Source organism: Zalophus californianus, chromosome 1, assembly GCF_009762305.2.
Source record: "Zalophus californianus isolate mZalCal1 chromosome 1, mZalCal1.pri.v2, whole genome shotgun sequence".
Lineage (NCBI taxonomy): Eukaryota > Metazoa > Chordata > Mammalia > Carnivora > Otariidae > Zalophus > Zalophus californianus.
In genome coordinates this window covers 130,977,202-131,000,480 of record NC_045595.1, presented here as the reverse complement: position 1 = coordinate 131,000,480, position 23,279 = coordinate 130,977,202, and the positions used below count along the sequence as shown (strand labels likewise).

The 23,279-nt window shown below is 36.9% G+C and overlaps 2 protein-coding genes across 12 annotated transcripts in view; both read left to right on the top strand.

Annotated features, from left to right (window-relative positions):
* The window catches only part of PEX5L (peroxisomal biogenesis factor 5 like), a 225,244-nt gene that overhangs the window by 105,718 nt on the left and 96,247 nt on the right, over positions 1 to 23,279 (top strand). For 5 of the 11 annotated variants that reach the window (XM_027585126.2, XM_027585123.2, XM_027585128.2 and 2 more), the window contains one exon: positions 18,664 to 18,768. The exons of 4 other annotated variants lie outside the window; for them this stretch is intronic. In XM_027585126.2, the coding sequence (XP_027440927.2) occupies positions 18,664 to 18,768 (105 nt within the window). Of the gene's footprint in view, positions 1 to 16,343; positions 16,363 to 18,663; positions 18,769 to 23,279 lie in introns of those variants that run through there. 2 more of the 11 variants (XM_035728900.1, XM_027585124.2) reach the window with 1 other exon arrangement.
* Positions 8,157 to 8,671, top strand: LOC113917372 (transcription factor BTF3-like). Its single transcript, XM_027585130.2, has one exon. It carries the CDS (start codon positions 8,183 to 8,185, stop codon positions 8,669 to 8,671), a length of 489 nt encoding a protein of 162 aa, XP_027440931.1. The 5' UTR covers positions 8,157 to 8,182.

The following is a 23,279-nucleotide window of genomic DNA, read 5'->3' as shown; positions in this document are numbered from 1 at the left end:
CCTAACAAGGAGCAGTTCCAGCTGGGAAAGCTTTTCACAAGCCGAAAAAAACTGTTTCCATTTAGCTCATGCTTTTGAAGTGCCTAGAGGAAGGCAGCTTGCTCTAGTCGTGGGAAGATCTTCAGCTTCACAGTTAGACAAACCCAGATTAAATCCCACAGCTGCCACCTTAACCCTCAGCATTATTAAAGGAAGTATTAGGACCTACTTTGCTGGAGTGTTTTAAGGATTCTATTTGATCTCTGACATAAAGAATTCGGCAGAGTGTCTTGTTACTTCCCTGACCTTGCCTTTCCTTTTGTGCTGATGACTGTGGTGTACACAAAAGACAATCCAGAATTTACAGATGTGAAGCCATGAGCACACAGAATGAGATGGTACTCGATCTGTGCAATGTGCTTCCAAATCCACACTGGTCTTGAGCTCTCCTGAAATATAAAGTCCGTTGCAGAATTCAGAAAGGCTGGAAGTCTCTGAAAAAATCCTCAAATGTTTTCATGCCATAGGATCCCTTTTCTTCTCTACTGTCTGTGGAGAAGTCTCCTGAGTACACACAAATATACACCAATCGTCGCAGTGCTTCTCTCATTTAAAAATGGCGGTATCTTTTGCCTTGCCCAAGAGAAGAGAGAGATGAGAAAGAAGGGAGGAAGGAAGGAAGAAAAGGGAATGGCTGTCTTGCAAGCACCCACAGTGCTCACTCCCCTTACTGAGTTCTTTCCCACAGCTCTGTGAAGTGGGTATAACTATTCCCATTTTAACAGATGAGAACAGAGAAGCTCAGAAAGGCAACTTTACCGAAAGTCGTGCCTTATAAGTGGCAGGGCTGTCATTTAAACTTCAACTTCCTGCCTGTCTGTCCAGAGGGAGGTAGAAAGGGAGTTCACTAACGATCCACTTCAATGACTGAAAAAACTGGTGCGCCCTGGTGTCTTCAGGGTTTTTCCCATGAAGATATCCAGTGCGATCCGGAAGAAAGAGTGTGCGCTTGGGTGTGGACTATGCCTGTGCCCAAATCCTGGCTCTCCATACCCTCCAGCCATGTGACCTGATACCCACACATGGCCACCTTCAGACCAGTGCTTTTGTCCAAGGAGGATATAAAGTGCGATGGCAGTTCTGAAGTATCACTGAGCAGAACCGAGTGGTGGTAGAGAGGCCTGGCTCAGGGTGTGGGTCCCCGTGACAGACAGGCTTGCCTTCTAATGGCAGCTCTAGTAGACAATAAAACATAGTAGTGGTCAAAAACACAGACTCTGGGCTCTTGTCCCTGCTCTGACACTTACCGGCTCTTCCCACTCTCTCTCTCTCTCTCTCTCTCTCTCTCAATTTCTTCATCTGAAAACGCTTGTAATAAAAGTATGCACCCCAAGGAGTTGTTGTGACCTACGTACTGTCGAAACATATGTACAGTATTCAGCGCAGCACGTGGTGTGTTTGGGATGCTCAGTAAGTGATTACTGCTCATTACCATCACTGCTATTACTAGGTACCTGTCTTTGGGCAAGTTATTCCCGGGGAGCTTCAAGTACTTCTTCTGTAAAATGAGGATATAATCATATCCACTTCAAAGAAGTGTTTACAACAATTCAGTTGGAAACTTTGTAGCTTGCTTAATACCATTTTCATAGTTATTTTTATTAGCTAGATGCTCTGATGTTCATTTCTTCTTTGGACCATGACGCTCTTCAAATGAGTTTATAGTTCTGAGTGATTTCCTCAGAGGTAGTAATGGCTGTGTTCATTGTTATACGTCAAGTAAAGAACTGTTTTATTCTTGGCAGCTTCAAAATGCATCTAATGCACACAGTCGTCTTCTTCAGGGGTGACTCTATGACACTCTCCCTGTGCCTCCTTTGTTCTCATATTGTTCAGGAAATTGTTTAACTCAGAAAGTCAGAAAATGCTCTCTGCCTTCCTCCAGGCAGAACACATAACCACTGTATCTCCACATAAAACATCATTGCAATTTTCAACTTTTTCCAATAATCCTCCAAAATTGTGTGACTCTTCTGCATATCTCTCAGCACTAAGTTAATTTGTGTTAGTTTTCAAAAATCACTGAACATGAATGTACCAGTCCTTTCTTAAGACATCTTTGATTAAAGTTAAAGTTTTTTCTCCCTTGTTTTATTTAACCTCTCTGCAGGCTGGGTCTCCCTCAATCTTAGCATCACGATAAGATAGACTCAAAGCACTCCTGCGTGTGAAATTCAGCACCTCTCCATCCAGCACCATTTCACAAGATTTCTTCAAATTTGGGGTATACTAGATTCTCTGGCTCTGAGCTCCTGCTTCTGTTTTATCAGTGTTGGGTTTGTGGATTTTTAAAAATTCATTCAGCAAATATTTAATCCCCCACTCTGTGTCAGTCACTATTATGGGCTCTTCATAAGTGGCACTGAGCAAAACATACAAAGTCACTCTTCTGTTTTCTCTCCTTCTTCCACACCTTGTCAGATGAATGTGGAATTTGACTCAGTTCCTCAATTACAAGCAAAAAGCCTGCATCTCACAGAAGGTGTTTGTATCTCCAGCAGATATCACTGAGGTCTGGGGATATAACTGGAAGGGGAGGGAGGTTGAGGAGAGGACTAACTTGCCACCAAAAATTTCTTTTAATTATGCAGGGTTTTTTTTAAAGTTTGTTTATTTTTTCTTGTAACATTCTCTACATCCAACATGGGGCTCGAACTCACAACCCCAAGATCAAGGGTCACATGCTCTTCCAACTGAGCCAGCCAGGCACCCCTAATTATGCAGTTTTTTAAGCCAATCTTCTTTCTCTCTTCTCTCCCTCTTCCAAACTGCTACTAAATTTTAATCCAAAGAAAATGTGATTTCTACCACCCCCACAAATGGCTTTGCAGAAAATATGAAAAGTTCATGCATGAGCCATAAACTCATAATAGCCTTTCCCTTGGCAACTAAAATAAGATCAAAAGGTTTTAAATTATCACTGTTAAGAACTCCATTGAATTCTTAGCCAGGAGCCATTCCTAGTCTGCCTGGGATATTGATGGAATGGTTTGGGAAGGAGAGGTTTGGAAGAAACCTCAAGAAGTCTTCGGTAGGCAGGACTATATATCATCTATTCATCCATTCATGCTTTCATTCATTCATTCAACAAGCTTTTCACTTAACACCCCTGGACTCACAAGACACTGTGCTTGTGGCAACACAAAACAGAATGTGAGACTCGGTGTATAACTTCAAGGACATCGCAGTCTAGACTTCAACAAAGAAGAATGGTGATTGAGCTGGATCTGGAAGAATACATGGACTTCAACAGGTAGAGGTGAGGAGACGGGAATTCCAAATGAAGGAAACAGGTTCTGCAGAGACCAGAAACTTGCGTCCATACAGCCTTAATTAGCATGGTGAGTGGTACAGAAGAGCTAGCGAGTGAGGAACTACAGGAGAAGAAGTGATGGAAGAGGATCCCACTGAACTAAGTGGAGATACAGGCACAAAGAGCCCCTTCCCTCAAGAACATTCCATGATGCCAGGCAACTCTTACTGTTTGGACTGTCTTCTGCGGGGGTTTGAGGCCCTGAGGAAGATGGACTCTAAAAGCCATGTTTGCACTTAATGGGACATCAACTTTCTGAAACTCAGGTTAATAAAAGGAAAGATCCAATCCATGTATTTTTTGTAAACCCTTGCTCTTGCCTGTGCAGTATCATATGGAAAGAAACCTTATTTATAAAGGATCCCAGAGTCCTGAAGTACATAATTTCATTGTTCATTCGGAGAAGAGGAAAGAGATAAAAATATTAATATGGTACCATATGATTTTGAAATAAAACTATAAACCTTCGCAGAATTTAAAACTGAAAACAGTTGAGTAAAATTCTATGGTACTAATTAAGAGAGACCTAAATGGACAATAAGTTCCATAATGGATGAGTCCAAGTTAATTTCTTACAAAAACTGTCAGTCAATTTCTTTTACTGTGACATAGTTTGTTGTCATTGTCATAACTGAAATCACTATGATATTAAAATATCCAAAGACAAGAAATACATTTCTATTTCCAATTAAGTCTTCTCTAAGACAATGAGCATTTTTTTAATGAGGGGGAAAATGCAAATAACTTCATTTTCACTTTCCAAAGAAAAGGTCAGAGTAACTCAAAGCCTACTGAAATAATTGCTTTTTAAGTTGTTGGAAAGGTCAGGCAGAAAAAAAATATTTCTGGAATTTCTAAATCTTGATGTTTTTAACACAGAAAGTTCTACAACAGAGTACATTGTATTTTCACTGAAATTTAAAATCCCTTAAAGCACATTTGCAATGAGGTCTTTATAAACATTCATTGTAGGTGGAAATAACACTAGAAAATGAATCTCACTTTTTTATACTGTTGAATTAAATTGACCATGATATGGATATGGATATAGACATAAATGTGGACAGATACACAATACATACATTTAAGGATGATAGACTGTATATATGTTATACCTAAAAGCAACTGAGATCTGTGATGAACTAGGGGGAGAAACAGGAAGTAGGCCTTTAAAATAAGTGATCTTCTTGATGGTAACATTTGAGGAAAAGCAGTGTATAAGTACCAGAAATTAAAAAGAAGTCTTTGTGTTTTTAGTCTAGTGAAATACCACAAAGTTTCAATTAACCAGAACACTCAGGGCCATTTGAGTGTCCTTCAATTAATTGGAATTTTTCATCACATCAAGATTGACTAAAGGGGGGAAAAAACTTTTTTTAAAGTGGCAATGTTTCCAAACCGTATTACTGCTTCTTTCTAGATCACTGAGTACAATGTACTATACCTAATTCTTTCTCTGAAGAATGGGGATATTAGAAGCCTCAGTGCTATTATTTGGTGCATCTTTCTTGACTGAGTAGTCCTCAGGCGTCATAGATGGGATGAAGAGAGAGTGACCGTGGACATAACTGGGAATCTTCAGAATCCTTCAAACGAGCTTATTTGCTTATAAGTTAATTTTTATTTTAAACATGAAATTTTCTGGAAAATTAATTGAGAAAGCTAGTTAATTAGGTTTTTGTTTTACTGTACTTGAACAGATTAATCGGCCAGAAGGAAATAAAGTGGTATTCTTAATGTGGGGGGGGTAATTATAAATTTTTAGACAAATTGATTTTCATAGGTGTTTAAACCATTTGGAGCTTTCGTCAATTCACTTTGGAGCTTTCTTCAGTGTTTATAGGAATAGCTTAAGTAGAGAATCTAAGCCCTCTTATATTTTCTGGGAAAATTTTAAAAGCTTAATAAAATTTGGCATATGTTGAAATGGGAACCACTAGGATCTTCAAGTTAAAGAAATTAACTTTTTTCTGTACATATAACATCAACCTACAGTTAGTATTAATTCCAGTCTGTCTAATGAAATATCTGTATCATGTAGTTGCTTTTATCTTTGAACCTGAAAGACCATAATGCATTATTTAGCAGGATGAAATGAGTTTAGGCCAAATCTCTTTTAAATGTTAATTTAATCTATTTTGATATATATCTGAGAGTTCGGAGGAAGAAAATGTAGAGGATAGCAGAGAATCTATTTTTAGGAGATTTGGAAAAACTTCATAGGCAACTTAAAATTAGCATTATCAAATTACTCTTCTGCCTATTTATAGTGACTTGAGACACAGATTATGAACATATTTCCATTAGAGGAGACACACAATATGCCTGAAGCAGAGTATAAATATGACCCAACACCTCCATGAACTAAATGGTCCACCAAAGTGTTTTAGTTCTGCAGAATTAGAAACAAGATATGAATATGATGCATATTTATAACTCACCAGACAAACCAATGAACTAATTAGTAGAAATACATACTCTTGGAACTGCTGGAAATGTTTCAATAATCTCAAGGTCCTCCATGTTGAATTCTCTTTTAGACTTTGAAAGTTGACAGTCATCTTTGTTATTGTGATTATATAACTTTAGTTGAATACATTTCCTGATACAGTTCTATATTTGTCAATCCTAGAGCACGTAAAACACTCTGTGAATTCATTAACAATCTAATGGTACCTTGGAGTTTTGCGATTGCTGCTCGAATGAGCCAGATATAGACTTGCCTTGGATTTCTATTATTAGGGGAAGTTCATTAACTTTTTCATTTCATTACGGTGTGGCATTATCAAATTACTCTCAAGGTAATAAATAGTTCTTTCAGGTACTACAGACACCCAGATGCGTATGGAAAATAATTTACTTAGCTATTGGGATTTGACTGATTTATAGAATTGTTAGAGCCTATTGAATGCTTACTTATACATATTCCCTATTTGATCATCACAAAAACCCTGCAAAGTCAGTGAAGCAGTTATTAGTACCATTCTCACTCTTAACCTCGAGAAAACAAAATTCTGCGCCATAGGTCACAGAAAAATGTGAAGTGTTGTTTCTGGGTCTCAAACCCTGGGTTTACAACTTCATGTCCCATGCTCTGTCAACACAGACCCCTAGTTACTACGAGCCCCAGTAACCACATGTCTATAAAGCCATGTTGCCACACAGCAGAGGGTTAGGGTATCCCTTGGCAACTTGGAGTTGATAGGCAAATGGAATAATACCGGAGAAAATAGGCAAATGGACTAATACCAGAGAAAAGGTAGAAACTTGAACCATTTCCTTCCCTCTCTGGTTTGTCAGTCAAAGGAGAACCTCCAAAAAAGAAATATGTACTATAGAGAGTGGGACATGAGTCTAGACACAATACAGACGCGGGCTTCAAACCCACTAGAATACCAACTAGCTGAACGGCCCACCTGGCTGTCCTCTGAGTCCAGCCTCTCGTGTTCATGGGTGTCAATACACGGTGGGTGAGAGAATTGAGAGGTGTTTTTTTCTTTTTTAATAGGCCTTTCAATGGTAGCTTCAAGAACAAATTCCAGGCATCTATTGATATTTATAACCGTGTCCCATATTTGGAATTAGTCGGAACCGTGTTTTAGCCAGAAAGTTTGACAGAAGAGTAAAATGAACTGGTACATCACCTGCATAATAATGGAAATGTGAGTTACAGGTTTCCGGTGATTAGAAAGAGGAAAACTGGCTTTATTTAAAACATTCAAGCACTCCAGGAATCCTGATTCCTTTAAAGCCCCCTGTGGATATCATCCCAAGCGGATATCTTCATACAAAACAGGCCCCACTATCTCTGACAGCCAGAGACAAGCTGTAAGCTCGGCCCCCAAAATAAACTGCAGAGATGTTAGCAAGAGCCTTTGAAAAACAAAAAACTACCTGTGATACATGATTACTTTCCAGTTGTTTTATTTTTTCAGTTGTTCTATATTCAATTATTTTATTTGATATACATATGAATTAATCGAAGTCTCTAAGATATATATAATTTAATAAGCTTTCAGTTGGGAATAAACAACTTCCTTGAAGCATTCAGATTTTGAAATTCTTAAAAAAAATGTTTTTCACCAGAAAATTCTTTTCAAGAAGCTCCAAACTATAATTTGAGGTCATGTGGCTAAAACTTCAATTCAGTTTGAAAAGGCACAGTTCCTGCTGGCATGGGCTGACCACTCCAGGCACAATCTTCATTGGAATTTCTTTTAGGCAAATTTCCCTGACAAGCAGGTCGTAGTCCCTGGCAGGACACTACCATGGTAGCCAACTGTGGCCACCTGGGTTCAGAATTTCTAGTTTTCAGTATCTAGAAGTCCTTTTGATCAGATTAGAAATAACAAAAGGAATTAGTTGAGACGGCTTTGTAATAACCCTTGTTACTTACTGAATTGTCTTTGGATATTTCTACAATTTACTGAAGTACCAAAGTAAGACCCTTTTGTGTGATCTTTTATAAGTACTTGTTTAGTTACTCTATTAGTTTACTGGGGCTTCCATAACAAGTACCACAGCCTATGTGGCTTAAACAACAGAAATTTATTTTCTCACAGTCTGGGGGCTAGAAGTCTGAGATCACGGGGTTGACAGGGTTGGCTTCATCTGAAGCCCCTCTCCTTGGTTTCTAGATGGCTGTGTTTCCTCTACGTGTTCACATGGTCTTCCTTCTGCACCCTAATTTCCTCTTCTTAAAAGAACACCATTCAGCTTTAGCTGCCATCTTGCGTCCCCGTGTGTGTGCACCTAATCTCAGCTGGTCCGCCCGAGACCCCCTGAGCGCAACCCTGTTCCCCCGCGCAGTCCCATTTCCGCTCCAACAAGATGAAGGAAACTATCATGAACCAGGAGAAACTCGCCAAACTGCAAGCACAAGTGCGCATTGGTGGGAAAGGAACTGCTCGCCGAAAGAAGAAGGTGGTTCATAGAACAGCTACAGCAGATGATAAAAAACTTCAGTTCTCCTTAAAGAAGGTAGGGGTAAACAACATCTCTGGTATTGAAGAAGTGAATATGTTCACAAACCAAGGAACAGTGATCCACTTTAACAACCCCAAAGTTCAGGCATCCCTGGCAGCGAACACTTTCACCATTACAGGCCATGCTGAGACAAAGCGGCTGACAGAAATGCTACCCAGTATCTTAAACCAACTTGGTGCAGACAGTCTGACTAGTTTAAGAAGACTGGCTGAAGCTCTGCCCAAACAATCTGTGGATGGAAAAGCACCACTTGCTACTGGAGAGGATGATGATGATGAAGTTCCGGATCTTGTGGAGAATTTTGATGAAGCTTCCAAGAATGAAGCAAACTGAATTGAGTCAACTTCTGAAGAACATAAAACTTGAAGAAGTTACTGGGAGCTGCTATTTTATATTATGACTGCTTTTTAAAATTTTGTTCATGGATCTGATAAAATCTAGATCTCTAATATTTTTAAGCCCAAGCCCCTTGGACACTGCAGCTCTTTTCAGTTTTTGCTTATACACAATTCATTCTTTGCAGCTATTTAAGCTGAAGAAGCCTGGGAATAAAGTTAGAAACAAGGTTAATAAAGTTCTTTGCCTAGGGAAAAAAAAAAAAAAAAAACACCATTCATATCCCCCAATACCTCATTTTAACTTAATTACTTCTTTAATAAAAACCGTATCTCTAAACAGAGTCACATTCTGAGGTACTGGGAAACAGGCCTTCAACATATGAATGGGGGGGGCACAACTCAGCCCATAACAGTTATTAATCCCAACTGATTAGAAACTGGTTTCTCACTATCCACTGGTTGCTAGAATCAGTGTCCCCGTCTTGCTTTCTGATCCTTGATTTCTGTGCCTTATTATTAGACCCTTTTGGTTTAAGTCACCCTAACCCTGGTCTTTGCTTGTTCACTGCAGAGATTCAGACTTATTGGCTCATGGGTAAGACCTTCTATCCATTCTGTGACTATTCTCTGTCCCTGTTGCTATTATTGAAGTCTGTTTACTCAAACGTCTATTTTCCAGCTCTTTGCCCCTCTTATGTTCTCTGTGGCTTCTAAACTCAAATTCATTGAGTGATGAATGGATGCCCAGTGATGGGCATCGTGCAAGTGTTTTTACAGATATTCTTATTTAACTCTCACAAATTTATGAAGTAGATAGATAATCTTTCTATCCTATTTTCAGAAAGTAACATGAAGGCTTAGAGAGAATAATTTATAAAAGAGAGAGCTGGGATTAAAACTCCTGTCTTCTGACTCCAGTCCGTGTATTGGTGCCCACATGCTTCCTGGCCATCCGTCTTTCTCCTCCACTGATCGTGGAGGCTGCATTGGGTCCCTTAGCTGGTAATCGCCTCCACCGCACCTGGCTACACACTCACTGGAGTTCACAGCCCCAAGATCTCTCCAGACTTTCCCTAATCCTTGTCCATAAGGTGAGAGAGACTATTCATTCCCCTTCAAAGAAGGAGGAAGCATGAGGGAGGAGCCAATCCACCCACTGCCGATGACTCGCAGAGGACCATCTAGACAAGCAGAGATGCCAGAGTCAGATCCAGAATTCAGAATAGGAATTCCCAAAGCCTCAGCTTCTCTCTTAGAGCTGTTTCAGGCAAGTCAGGCAGATGGAATACCTTAGCTGAGACTTTTTTGGCTAGAATTGGCCTAGTTTCTATAATTTTCTTTTCTTACGTTATGTCAACAAAACTGGGGCATTTGGTGACTGAAGAACAAGCTGGTAAAAAATGCTGCACCTGCCAGAAAATGAGGAAAGCCACAAAGAAGCCTACTGAATACTTGGGCTCCAGAGCCGCAACTCTTGTTCATAAATTAGTAATAGAGTTTACCTGAAACATTAATAAAGGGGATGAATTCCAGCTCACTAGCTAACAGTCCTCCCCTAGAATGAAAACAGAGCAGTATAATTCTACCTTGGGACATCTGGGTAAATTTGCTATCTCAAATCCAATAATTTGGTAACAATATACTTATTATGTGGTCTTTCCATTTATTTTAAGAAGTTGGCAAGAAGTTGGGGGATGCATCTAATTCCTGATAAGTAAGTTTCACAGAAACTGTTTCATGGTCTTAACCACATATTTACCTATAGGGATTCTTATTTATTGTATTTATTTTGGAAATTTTTCCAGTCTTAGAAAACCTGGGAAAGACAGGAATGATAAAGAAACCAAATTTTTGTGCATGGTTCCTCCAAAATTTCCTTACCACCTACCTTCAACATTCTAAGATCTTATATACTACACCAAATTGGCTATTTGCATACACTTAGAAACTAGACCTCAAGACTTCTAATTCCTCCCAGAAAGAGGCAGGTCTCAACTTCCCTACCCCTAAAGTACCATTGATTCAAACTAGTCTAAGCAACTACCCATACTGGTGATGAATGATCATAACACTTCACTTTCTTTTGAGTTTGGAACATTCATCTATTTGTGCAGGTAAGATTCAAGCAGTCTGGAGTACTTGTATTTGGGGAGACATTTTTTGAAAAGAAAATAATAACGAAGTAATCTTTAGGACTTTGTGTTTCTAGTTGTTTTCCCCAGAAAAGTACCTTGTTTTGCAAATTGTTTGAGATATTTAATAAGGAACTGAAAATAACAAAGGTAACCTTTAATTAAGGTTACATTTTCATTTACATATTTCACACAATCATTAAAAGCCTCTCAGATACAAATATATTTATAAAAATATAATTTTAAATAACAAACCTGGGATTTATCATAAAATAAAGAAAACAACACCTCATTCTACATTTATTTCATAATTATCAAATTTGTATTATTTAGGCCTTCCTCAGTATAAGGCTAAGCAAGGCCAAAAGAAAACAATTTTTTTAAGCCAGACCAGTGTAAGAAGCAAAAAGTTGCTTTTAGGTGCATAATAGAGAAGCTCAATATAGAGATAAACTAGGTTCTAAGTAATTTAGAACCACATCAATCAGAATAAACCTGTAGTAGACTTCACTAATTCATACCTAGTTATAGATGAATGAGAACTGAGTGTTGTTACCTTGACCATTTGTCAAGAAAGCTTGCGAAGCTCACAGAGTACATAAGCCTCAGGGACACAGTGATAGTGAGATGGGAGAATGTTTAACCTTCTCAACAGAACAAATAAATGACAAATTGTGGACAAATAGATCTCTTTAATTAAAAATAAGTCTTATCTGTCCTTCAAAGCAAATTCTAGGCATCTTTACTTGGCAACACTTTATTAATATTAATGAATTTTTATTAGATGCTTGAAACTTTTATTTATTTAAATCTTTAAGGCTTTTTATCTAATTCAGAATTTACTTCCTGTCAAAGTTGGCCATATTATGTGATTACAGTATCTTAAATAATTTGAAAAAGGCCTCCAGTACTTGTATTTATTAAGTAAACTTGAGTGTCTATTGCTATACCTAATCGTGCAAAATGGCTCAAAAGAAAGAAGCATGACCTCTGCCCACTCAAGGCAGTTTCATTGATGACACACAATCAAAAAACATTTTGTAAAACAAGGATTATAACCAGGTCCCTGGGAGGAGCTTAATTTTCATGCACAACTCAGGAATTTGGAGTACCAGGCAATTCTGCTCCTCGCTTGAGGAACAGAAATTGGAAAAAATGGCGAGGAATACTTGGGAACCAGCTGGTGACTCTGGGCATTGAGGGCTGGTTTTTTGTTTTTTGTCTTTTGTTTTTTAAATAAAAGTAGAGACACAGGTTGACTCAACTTCCTCAGGAGTACTCCTGGATGGTCAGGAACACACCCTGAGACAGGAGAGAATGAAGTGCTTCTCCTTGTTGTCTGGTGAAGAGATTACATTTTCAGAGTCACGTCAGTTGGGCATGCCAGTGTCTTCTGCCTCAGGCCTAAACGTTCCAGGTTTTCTGAGTGTGTTTTAAGAACTACTGAGGTAAAAGCTACTGATCGGGCACCCAGGAAGATTTGTAAGGAATGTGAGGGGAGACTCCCTGAATCCTAACGAAAGTAGAGAGAGCAGCCGCAGTAGCAAAGGGGCCTGCCTGGTAGGGCGGGCACAGTTATGATGGATGTGCCGTGGCAGGGGGGGGGGGGGGGGGGGGGGGCGGGGGGGGGGGGGCGGGGGGGGGGCGGGGGGGGGGAAGCGCCCCGGCCAAAACTAGAGCAGCCGGGGATGACGGAGAGCGCTGCAGGGACAGGACCACAGGCCTGGGGACACCACACCGAATGTTGAGAAGAGACAACCCAGGATCAATTTAGACATTAGGCACCGTGGCCACAGTACGTAGGGCCCAAGCTACTTTTAAGAGCCCATAAAAAAATGTTTTAATTTCAATCCCTCTTAAAAACAGAACCCCAAAAATGATTGTTAGAATAACAAATGTACAATAAATCCAGTCTGGACTATATTTGTCTTTATACCAACACAGTCCTAAGACATGATTTTTAACTTTTATGGAGAAAGGGGACCGTGAAGGCAAAAGTGTTAGGGCCTGGGAAAGTCATCATATCCCCTGCACCAATCACTCAGGCCAAAGAAAGTAAATGTGGATATGGTGGGCTTGGAATCTTGGTGACTTTTGTAGGTAGAGGTTTAGAGTTAAAGACCGTGGAGATTGTTTAAAAAAAAAAAAAAATAGACCACAGAGATTGTTACCCGTGGCTTTCTCCCACCTCGTCTTCCCCCTCCCCACCACCTGCAGTCTGGAAGGGTACAACAGAAAGTGCCAGTTAAACACTGACATGACAGACATGAGGGGCACAACAGTGATACGGTAGAATGAAAGACTTCCTAGAGTTCCTAGGATAGGTGATTGGAGAAGTGTGCACCTGTCATCTGGAAAAACAATGCTGTGGAAGAAAAACAAGATGGTAAGGAAGAACTAAACAGAGTTTAGATTGGAAGCCCTCTTTTTAAATGCCCTGTGTCATTATTTTAAACAGAGAGGCAATTTCTTCACTGCAACTTGACTCTTCTTATTAAGGAATCAGAAATCACATTATTTCTAGCTACAAACAGATCCCCGGACCAATAGTGAATTCATTATGATTTGTGAATTCCACGTATGAATGTCTAGTTAAGAGAATTCTGCCCATGCTTCCTAATTTACATTTAGATGTAAACACATCTAAATCTGTGCTTCCTTCTGTATGATCAGAAACAAGGATGGGACCAGTATGCCCAGATTTAGTTCTATTTGTACCCGTTTTCTCATTTAGAGAATATTCTGTTGGAGGAGGGGAATGGGGATGAGTTGACTGTAACTCTGATAGAATCAGCATTGTCTGAGCCCTCCTCTATGTTGGAAGAAAGCTACAGGAACACACAAAATGGGAAAGGACACAATATGTAGGCAGGGATCGCCAGTGTTCAGAGGATACTAGGAAGCATCGCTCTGACATTTTCCCATATTGGGAGTTTGAAGACAGCATGACACTTACCATGACATTTACCTTTCCAAGTGAAAGAAGGTTATCCTGGCTCTGCACATGAGAGACAAGACAGCCGTCAGAAATTATCCTTTTTTTTTGTGGCCAGTTTCCTGCAGGTGCGTTTAAGTCCAGAGTCCAGAATTTATGAGATATACAATTTTTCAACTAGATGCAAAACTGAAAGCATTTCATTTCAAACAGTGTTGCTAAAATAATGTCAATGGCAGGGATTTGCTTGCATATATGTATATAAGAGGAAATATATGTAATATATTCGTACTTGTAAAGTTGATGGTAGTTTGCCTATTCTTATAACATTCATCCTAAAACACTGTTTAATCTCCAGTATGTAAATATGAAGCTTTGGGGAAATGCATGAAAATGTCAGGATTGTTATTTTTATTTTTTTATGCCTGCTTTCTTTTAATTTTTGGCAACAGCACGTATCAATTTTTATAATTAGAACAAAAGGAAGTCTATTTTTTAAATTCATATATTAGATAATTTGGGGTTAGCAGTAATGTTTAGTATTGTAGTCTTTTACTTTTCCCCTAATTTACTATTTTTCCATTTCTTCTTTTGAATATCTCTAAGGAAGACACTCTGGATTATTGTTGATAGATTAAGAATAATAAACATAATTTTTAAATTACAATCTCCATAATAGCAGTAATAGAATCTGTAACTAGAAAATTGCTTATTGGAATTGCATACTTTAAGTATTTCATGCACCCAAAATTAATCTCGGAAAAATCCTAGCAAAGATGTCATTTAATAGCATTGAGTTAACATTTAATAAGAATTAGAGTGATGCTACAGCTTATAATCCTAATAAGACCTACAGAATAAAAAGAAGTGCATATACATGAAATCTGTAGGTTAGTTTTCCACAAAGATAAAAGGAACAAAAACATTTGTTCCCAGTATGCTCATGAGTGAAGTTATGGATGACTGAGTCTTACTGACCATTACACACTGAAGAAAACATTGCTCAAATAGTTTACTTAGATCCAGACTCTGTGATTATACTGAGAAGTGACTGCTTCTCAAAACTTAAATGATATAAAATAAATAAATAAATACAATAAAAACTTAAGTGATATAAACAACCTGCCTTTATGGCCATCAGTGAGGGGGACCTGGGAGAGAAGGAAGCACACAGGCTGGGAGGCAGCTCAGCCACATGCTAGCTTTGAGGCCGTGGCTAAATCACACCATCTCTGAGCCTCACCATCTACCTAGCAAAGATATTTTGTACCCCACAGAGCTTTCATGCAATCATATAAATAAAAATAAGTAAAACAGCTAGCCAGAGTGCCTAGCACATAGCAGCTTCTCCAAATAATTTAGTTCCCCTCCCTATGAGACCAGCCTGCAGCCAATACCTCCTCATCCAAAGACATCTGGTAGCTTCACAGCCTGAGAAGATCCTGTGATTTCAGTACTTTATATTCTGTTGTTTATATACTATATTAACAGAGAAAAGTGAGCCAAAATTGGGTTTTCTTAATAAATGTTAGTATCACTCACTATACTACCTGTGTTTCATTCATTTATGCCTGGTCTTATAATGGAAGTTAATAAAAAGATTATTTTCAAGAATTATTATTTGTTAGAACAGCTATCACTTTATATATTTCACTGGTGAGGAAACAAAATGATAAAAGAAACCAAGAAGTATTGAAGAATTTCCTACAGCAAATCACCAAGAAAAACGGAAATTTCTCCATATGGTGATGTTTTCCAAACAGTCAAAACCATCTCAAGAAATTCAATAAGGAAGTGGGGAAAGGTGATTGTGAAGTATTACTTGGAAAGAAAATGGCTGAAATAAATTCCTGGCGGGTGTCCCAATGTGACAATCGACTTGTAATGTTTCTCTGTTCTTTTCTGTTGTTACTAAGAATTACATAGAAGCATACAGGCTTGATGGAATCTAAATCCACTTATATGCTTGAGTGTGTATTTCATTGTTGCTGTCTTCAAGTTGTTTCAGATAATAAATTAATACTGAGTCTTTGGTGTGGTTATATTTAGAAAATTGAGCTTGAAGTCTGGATAATTATGCACATATAGTTGTTACAATGTATTAAGCCACTGACTTCAAAAAGGAAAAAACTTGCATGGGTTGTATTACTGTAGGCCCTACAGAGCTGCTGATAAGCAAAAGTTGTATAGTTCCATGAATTGGCAAATCAATTATTAGCCAGGTTCTGAATTCTAGAAGTGTTACCCCACAAGATAAATGGACAAGTCAGAAATAACACAATTTGATTTTAAGATACTAGGTGGAGGTGGCAATATGGTCTAAGGGAAATAATGCTTTGGTATATGAGTGTATTCATTTGATTTGGCATTGGTTTTAGACACTATATCTGGAACCATGGAGATGTCATTGTGGCAGACCTTCCCCTTCTGTTCTCAGACTGTACCACACTTGTAAAACAGCGAGGCTCATGGGGTAATAACTCAAAAGCCAAAAGGCTATAAAGAAAAAAATTTGCTAGCAGGCACTAACATGGGTGTCATGACTCTTTTCAGGTAGTAGGTGTAACCTTGAAGAAAAAGTGGCACTGTCTTCAAAAAAGTGACCTGACCCTGGCTTTGGTGGGTTTTTCTGCAAGAAATAAAAAGCACCGCATGTGTTTATTATACATCCTTTCTAGCTGACCACTGCTTTGTTCTAGAGTTCAGCATGAAAGGACTAATTTTTGTTTCGTTTTTGTTTTTTGTTTTAGTGAAATGGCATGTCCGTTGCTAATTCTAGCTATAATAGTTGCACATGTGAAAAATATCTATATATAGTTTATGATTGGTAGCATTTCAAATAAATGGTATATTGAAATATTGACCTGAAATTTTTTGAGATGCTTACCAATTGACATTTTTTTTCTTAGCCCGAGAACAGATTCTGAATTATTATTATTATTATAAAATTATACCTTGTAATATTAGATTTGTTCTTTTAAATATATTAGGAATTAAATATAAGCATGCCACTTTGTTTATTGCTATATTATTAGAACTTCTTGGAGCATGGAAAGAATTCCTCACAAATGATTTTGCTCTTTTTCAAAAAATAAGCTGCAAAGATATTTGTTAAACTATATTTAGTCTATAAATGAGCATAGCTTTTAAAGCTTTATCACTTTATAGTATGTAATGTTTCATCCAAATAATTTTTATATTTTGAAAAAATGTTAAATAGTTTCATAGTGCCATAATAAATATTTCCCCAGAATTCAGAATTGTATGCATCTCTGTTTTAAGAGGTTCACATTGCTTCATAAAGAAAAAACTTGGGATCATTATGCACCCCAACTTGTTATGCAGTAGATCATTGTTTTTCTTTATTTTTCCAGAAGTCAGTTATTCTAAGAATTGTGGCCATATACACTTTTCAGAACACAAATGGAAATTACTATGTTATATGTGCTAAATAAAAGCTCAGTAGTTGATATTCTATCGTGGAGATAACACATTATCATTCAATAATGCTAGTTCTGTTGAGTCAAAATAAACCAAAGAAACTTTCAGCATCGTAAAGAGATTCACACATTTTAAAATCTAGTAACTATAGAGAAAGTGTTTCTTTGTTTTCATTAAAAAAAGCCTGCCACTCATTACATTTTAGAAAGTCAATGCCAGAGAAAATAGACAGTTTTGCTTCCTAGAATAAACCTATCTTCTAAATACTTAAATCCCTGTGGGAGCCCAAGATCATAATGTAATTCCATCCTTTTTTGCTGCATGGAAACTATCAAGATTTATCAATCTCTAGAGTTAATATTGACCCTAGCTCTTAATTCCCTTTCAGTTAACAAGCCCCCATATGTCCATTTTTGTATCTTTGCCTGTGATATCCCTATATGCTACATTTGTGTTTTAAGTAGATTTACAACACAGATGCTTATATGTGCTCTTAGTATAAAATTAGTTTCTCTAAGGAGGCTTTGCCCAGAGCCCTGAGAAAATGGAAGTTTTGTTTTTAAAATGTTTAAAGATTATTTAATTTTTACATAGTATAAGATGTTTCTAATTGGGTTGGGAAGGTGATATTTTGTTTTGTTTTTTCCATTATGCCACATCTACTCACAAAAACTTATAATATGGTAAACTAAAAAGACAGATAGCCAGCATACCCCTTTACAGTCCAAAATTATGCTTGTATGATACAAAAAAAATGGGATATATAATCAGTGTTTCAATTATTAATCATCCTTTATTTATACCTAGATTTTTGGGATTCTCCAATTAAAAGGCATTTCTAAAACTCTACTAAAATTTTTTTGGTCTCAAAAACATTGAGAGTTGAAAAATTTTTCACCAAGGTCATATCATCTCCACAAAATACACAAGCTGGGTGAATTTCTGGGATGTTAGGCCATTGAAGGATTTTTAGAGGTTTTATGACACTTTTACTCTTTTTATGCCCGATGCACTCAAAAATGACAGACGCCAGGGACCACCCAGCAATATCCCTCTGTGGGAGTCAGACACTGATCCTGATGCCTATCTCAAGACTCCTCAGTGTCATGCAAAACACTTAAGGATGTTATAGGTACAGTTAGTAAATGAGCATAATAGGCAATCCATAGTGTTTTTAAATTGATACTAAAAAATTATGTTCATGTCATGTAAATTGCCTTAAAATATACATATAAAATACTATGTTAAAATTAAATATAATATGTCAGCTGTAAAGGTGAAAAATTAGCTAACTAAAAGTTCACAAATAATCTCTTTTCAGATTTTGTGTGTTTTCTCCTCAGCCAAAAGCCTCAAGATTCACTTGCAGCAGCCTACCTCTTCATTTATGTTGGATTGCTCTTTAAACATTAGAATATCTTGTAATAATAAGTTAAAGATTTCTCCTGACACAAGTCATTGTTGATTTCACTGTTATAGGGAAAAGGCTCTAGGGCGGCAGATAAGGCTGTTGCCATGGTGATGAAGGAGATACCGAGGGAGGAGTCTGCTGAAGAAAAGCCCCTCCTTACTATGACATCACAGGTGGGCAGACCCATAGGGTTCCTGTAGGAAGCTGACATATGTTAATATATCAGACATTGTGATTTTTAACTAGAAAAAAAAAACATTAACTTGAACCAATTTTTAAAAAACACAGTTTCAATGAAACAATTATACAATATAAAATGAAAACCAAAATTGCTAAAAAAAAGGAAAATTCCATCATTTAGTTATTTGTGGATATTAATTTTCATTACTCAACTTTAGTTTAAAAAAAAATGTATGTGCAAGTAAACCATGTTGCTTCTTTATAAAGGAATCTTGTTAACAACTTTGGGAAAGAAATAACAATTAAGCTAATGGTACATTTGAACAACAACAACCAAAAAAAAAAAAATCAAATTCCTGTGAATAAATACAAGTTCTATTGTATACATATGTCAGTTTACCAGTAGACTATCTAAATTTTCTTAAATGTTAAATATATTTATGTTGTGACTATGCATACTACATATATGTCTATACATATTTATGTGGATAACTAATTTACAGGAATGAGCCAGAAGTCCCTGAGTCCCCATGCAGAAAATGGCATTTGTGACCCCTCTTATACTTAGTGACCTTGACAACAAAAATATCATCTCTACTATAAAGCGCATGAGAGCCATTTTCAGCATTTATTATAACAAAGATAGAAAAAAGTTTGCATTTGTATGCAAAGACACGCTGAGACTGTGAATCCTGTATGTCCTCAGGGACTTTTGAAACACCCTGTAAAATCCACATAAATATGTATAATATACTCATCACCACTCTGTGGAACTATCAGTTTTAAATTCTTAAATGAAAAATATTTTTACTTGCATTTATCTTATAATTTAGATTAGATTGTTATCTTAAACATTTTTTTCTCTATAATGCAATAGTAAATGCAGTGATTCAGTTCCAATTATATGAACATGTCTAGAATTAGAAACATGTCCATTTACAGTCCTCATGAAAGGCATTTATATCAAAAGCTAAATTATGGCAACTTATTTTTAGAATATCATCAGATCACATCCCCAGCTGCTGCCAACATGTGTGGTTTTATTTTATTCTAAACACTGTGTTGTAAGTAATGAAAATCATAACAACATACAACAATCGAAATTGAATAATAAAAAAGTTATCAAAGATTCCTAGGACTTTGGGATAAATTTTATATTGTGAGTTTTTTATCCATAAGGAAGAGAGGCTTCTTTCCAATCACACACAGTAGTAGTTAGAAAGAAATTTGCTTTATATATACCAAGGTCTCCATTCTTTACTTAATTTACATAGTAAAACATATACAGTTTTACATTGATCTCCTGCCCTTTGTAGAATCCATGTCCAAAATATTCAGCTCACAATTCCTCAGGTAAATGCTATGGGAGGTGAGAACTAGCTGGGAGTCCTTGGTTAATGACAGCCGTGTTTATCAGTAGATAAGAGCTACCCAGATTTGCCATTGGCGTAGTTGTGCTATAACATATCATTCAGAATATCACAAGTTAGGACAGGTTCCAGTACCCAAAATTCTTTTCCCTAAACCATGCATTGCTATGTGCTTTCCAGTAATCCCTTTCAAAGGTCCAAAATTGCCATTATAACCTAAGCTTGAATTTGAAAAATAATGCAAAATATTATTTTTGATTTTTTAACTTAGAAAAGAAATTGTGATTATTACCATTTTTCATATTCAGAACATTTGTGTGTAGCAAGTTCCTTCTTTAATCCCCATCTAATGTTGCATTGACTATTTTTGAGGTACGAGTTACAATTTTACTGCATGAAGATTATGTAATGCTTTCTTTGATGCATCCTATTCTTGTTGCGTACTGGCTAGTTTATGAATCAGCAAACAGAGTTCTGATTCATAAAATGCAATGCACCTGTTGTGTTGATAATTTTATGGAACTAAATCAGTGACAGCTGTGATACAATGATTTCTCAGTCAAATGACGCTTTACTAGTTGACATACTTTTTCCACTGTATACAAGTGGCTTCTTCCCTACTATGCACCAGTGGTGTGCACAAGCCAAAAAGCAGCCGAATGATCCAAAAAAGTGAGTACTCCTCATAGCAACCATAGCATCCAATCTGTGTACCATACCACACTCTTACCTGTTATCCTGTGTGAATGTATCAGTGTCTTGAAATATGTTTTCCCAGCATCTCCTGTAAAGCCCCTTATGACATGGCGCTACATACAACTGAATACATTGACTCATCTTCATCACTGGTACGTCGATGCCAGTGGCTCATTCATAGATTCCAGATATGTCTGAAGCTCATTGCTGCTCTCTCAATAATGTCCTTAGGACAATCATAACTGGTTAAATACGAAACCAGTTCTTGAAACCCTGGGTCCCCAACTCATTTAATAACTGTGTTCAGTCAACAGGTTGTAAGTGTAGAATAGTTTATATTGAAGCATTTTTTTTGTATTATATGATGATTACAATCACTTTCAGAGGGATTGGCCCAAACATACTCCAGTGAAGTCATTTATAGTGCACTGAATGAATTGAACTAAAACAGAAGGGTTGGCCGGGTGACCTGAATTCAGAAATTTCTGGGCCCCTGAAAGTTGCTTTTTGTTTAATTTAATTATTAATTCTATATTAACAAACAATATGTCAAGCACTTCATAGAAGCTCAGGTTCATGCTGTCCTAGACTAACACTTTAAGACAAGCGTATGTAAACAAGAGTGCATTGATGAAAGGTCTGAAGGAAAAATAGTATGCCCTCAAGTCTTTGGGGGAAAAAGTTTCTCTAGGCCTGGGCTGTCCAACACAGGAGCAGCTGGTCATACGTGGCTATTGAGAGCTTTGTGGGTCCCCACAATTGAGATGGGCTCAACGTACAAAATACACACTTGATTTTGAAGATTTAGCCCCAAGAAAAGGAATATAAACTATGGCATTAATAATGTTTACATTGATTACATGTTGAAATGATCATTTTTGGATACACTGGGCAAAAAAAAAAAAAATACATTCTTAAAATTATTTTTCAACTCTTTCTTTTCCATTTTTTGTAAGTGGCTACTAGAAAATTTTAAATTATCAGTTTCTCATGGTAGTTCTATTGTACAGCATAAAGACTGTAATAATATAAGTTAATCCAACTTGAAGATAGAAGGAACAGCTATGTGCCAAAGGATTGATTATATCATTAAAAAAATTATTATTCTTTATGAGAATAAAATTATGTTAACGAATATTTTTTTTCTCATAAGGAACCATCAAAAGTTTCCATTTTAACCACCTCCCCTGGTAGGTGGGTTTTTTTTAGCAAGATATATATCATTCATTTTTTGCTGTAGAGCACCGTATCTTAAAACTGTTTGTTTCGGATGTCTTCTCGCTAAGGGAATTTTTTTTTTTTTTTTGCAAACTCAGCCTTGTGTTTTTATCTGCCCCCACTCCTTATACCTTGATACCGAAATTATTTTTGTGTCTGATAAACATAAAAAGAGTAACGACCTTGACTGGAAAAACATTCTCAAGGCTACTAAATATAGCCTTGCTTGGATTTCTATGACCAACCTGAAACAACTGCTTTATGTTCTCCTGCCTGCCACAGTGTTAGTACTACCCAAGCTGTAAACAGTAATATCTGTTCATTTCCCCATGAAGAGATTCACATTTTTTAAGTCTAACTTTTCTGTCAAGAAAATAGATAAAGTCGATTGACATTTAGATCAAGTCAAAGAGTTGAAAGTGATTGCATGTCTATCCTTCACTAGAAGCCCCCCTGGGACCCATGTGTAGGAAATGGGGTGGCGGGAGGGGAGCAGAACAGAACCATTAGTACTATTATCAGCTCACAAGAAATTAATTCTCTCGGGTGTCAGAGTCTACTATGACAAAACTCTCAAAGTCTGAATACTTAAAGGAGGGCATGCTAATGATTTAGTCAGTCGTCTCGTCTTTTCAATGGATTGAGTCAGTTAACAAAACTCATCATTAGTTTTGATAGGGTCACTATTTTGATGGGCATCACACAAATTTCTAAACTTGCATAGGACTAATAAAGCCACAAACAAGTAGTGCAATTACAAAATTATGGATGAAAACCTACTTAAAAATGACACATACTTTAATCAACAATGTCACAAATAATGAGGGAATATTCAAAATGCATTAAAATGTACCTATTAAAATCATATTTATATTTTACATAGAAAAAAATCTTAATTTTTTTCTATTATTTAGATGAGGTAAGAGACATGGTAAATTATTACAAATTTTTTAAGTCAACAGTTCAGCTATGAGATACTTGTCAACTGTTTTTCAACTTACTAGCTTCAGTGTTTTAACTTTTTAAAATTATTTTTAAGTACTAAAATGTTTAAAAATAAACACAGAATATTTACTTTAAACTAAAACAACAGTTTGAGATCATCAACCTGAAGTGTAAAAGTATGGGATAATGGATTATTACCATTGACAGACCTTGTTTTATCATGTAAAATGTATTTTGGTTTGGAGTTAATTCTTAGTGATAGAGGTTATCACAAA

Excerpts from the sequence above, each read along its gene's own strand:
- LOC113917372 (XM_027585130.2), top strand. The coding sequence starts at position 8,183 with ATGAAGGAAACTATCATGAACCAGGAGAAACTCGCCAAACTGCAAGCA.